The sequence below is a fragment of the Cebus imitator genome, unplaced genomic scaffold (genome assembly GCF_001604975.1).
Source record: "Cebus imitator isolate Cc_AM_T3 unplaced genomic scaffold, Cebus_imitator-1.0 Scaffold577, whole genome shotgun sequence".
Classification (NCBI taxonomy): Eukaryota; Metazoa; Chordata; class Mammalia; order Primates; family Cebidae; genus Cebus; species Cebus imitator.
In genome coordinates, this window is record NW_016107892.1 from 643,493 (window position 1) to 644,833 (window position 1,341).

At 47.5% G+C, this 1,341-nt stretch overlaps 1 protein-coding gene across 1 annotated transcript in view; it reads right to left on the bottom strand.

The window, feature by feature from the left end:
* LOC108294380 (ATP-dependent RNA helicase DDX19A-like) overlaps nt 1-1,341 on the bottom strand; it is a 25,257-nt gene that overhangs the window by 4,865 nt on the left and 19,051 nt on the right. Inside the window, exons 6-7 of the mRNA XM_037734143.1 lie at nt 667-769; nt 202-329 (exon numbers count right to left, since the gene is read on the bottom strand). Coding sequence (XP_037590071.1) covers nt 202-329; nt 667-769 — 231 coding nt within the window. The remainder of the gene's footprint in view (nt 1-201; nt 330-666; nt 770-1,341) is intronic.

The window sequence follows — 1,341 nt, forward strand, 5'->3', positions numbered from 1 at the left end:
AATTTTTTTTTTTAATCAGCCAAAAATCCTATTTTAAGACTGAAAAAGACTGTTAACAAATGAGCAGGTATTCAGGTAGATGTACTAAGAGCAATGAAGTTAGGCTCCAGGGTCAGACTGAATTAGAAAGCTGAATATGGTCATCGCATCTTCAAAATTCAAACACCCGAACCCCTACCCTGCTCACTGTTCAGGTGTCACCTGCTATACTCACATTTATTGCCTCGAACGGCATAGGCAAGCTTCAGCTCTGGGTAAAATTTGCCCATCTGCTCAATCACGTTTCCTGTTTGAAGCGCCAGCTCGTATGTTGGGGAGAGGCACAGACACTGATGGAAAAGTCATCAAGCATGAGTTTAGGAGAGCCATTTGATAACAGGCCTGAAAGCACCCAGCCTGCTGATGTTATTAGCACTTGAATAACACAGGGAAGCAGGTCCTCCCACCCAGGCCCAGCTTTCAGCTGTAGACCAAAGCCTGCAGCAGGCGGCCCTGGTGTGGTGGAGACCTTTGGAAGCCAAGATCTAAGACTGCTGCTTCCGTGCATTCTCCCAGTATAGGAACGCTCTCTGCTTACGCCACAGCCTAAGGCACCAGAAGATTCAGATGGCACCGTGCTCCCCAGAGCAGTCAACCCAGGACACCCAGCCCCCACAAAGCCCTCACCTGGGGGTGTCTGTCTGCTGGCTCCACTCGGCTGAGCATGGCCAGGACAAAGGCAGCTGTTTTACCAGTGCCAGACTGAGATTGGGCAATCAGGTTCTGTGGGCTGGATCAAGGAAGAACAGAAATGAAGCTTATATTGGTGAAACTCAGTAACACATCAAAATGTTCTTTCTGAATGGAAGGCAAATTTCCCCCCAAAATTATTTTGATACATTTTTTATGTGCTGTTAAAAAGCTGCTTAAATCATAAAGGAAATGATTGTTTTAAATGGGCTTACACCAAGACATTCTCATTCTGGCCTCTAGTACAGCTAGGGTACAGTAGTTTTGCACCACAAGGGTCGCAGGAAAATCAAGTGTGCAGAGTACAATCTGTGCCCAGGCAAGTCCCCAGTGATATTTTTGGCTGAGCCCTGATGCATCCTCAGAAGTTGGCTGCTTCTGTGTGTGCCTTTCCCCAGCTTTATGGAGAAGATGCCAAGTCAGGTGGATGTTTTACATTCCACTTTATGGAACCCAGCATCATGGGAACAGGTGGCATGTTTGTCATTAAAAAAGATAAATAGGGCGGGGCACGTTGGTTCACGCCTGTAATCCCACCACTGTGGGAGTTTGAGGCGGGTGGAACACCTGAGGTCAGGAGTTTAAGACCAGCCTGGCCAACATGCTGAAACC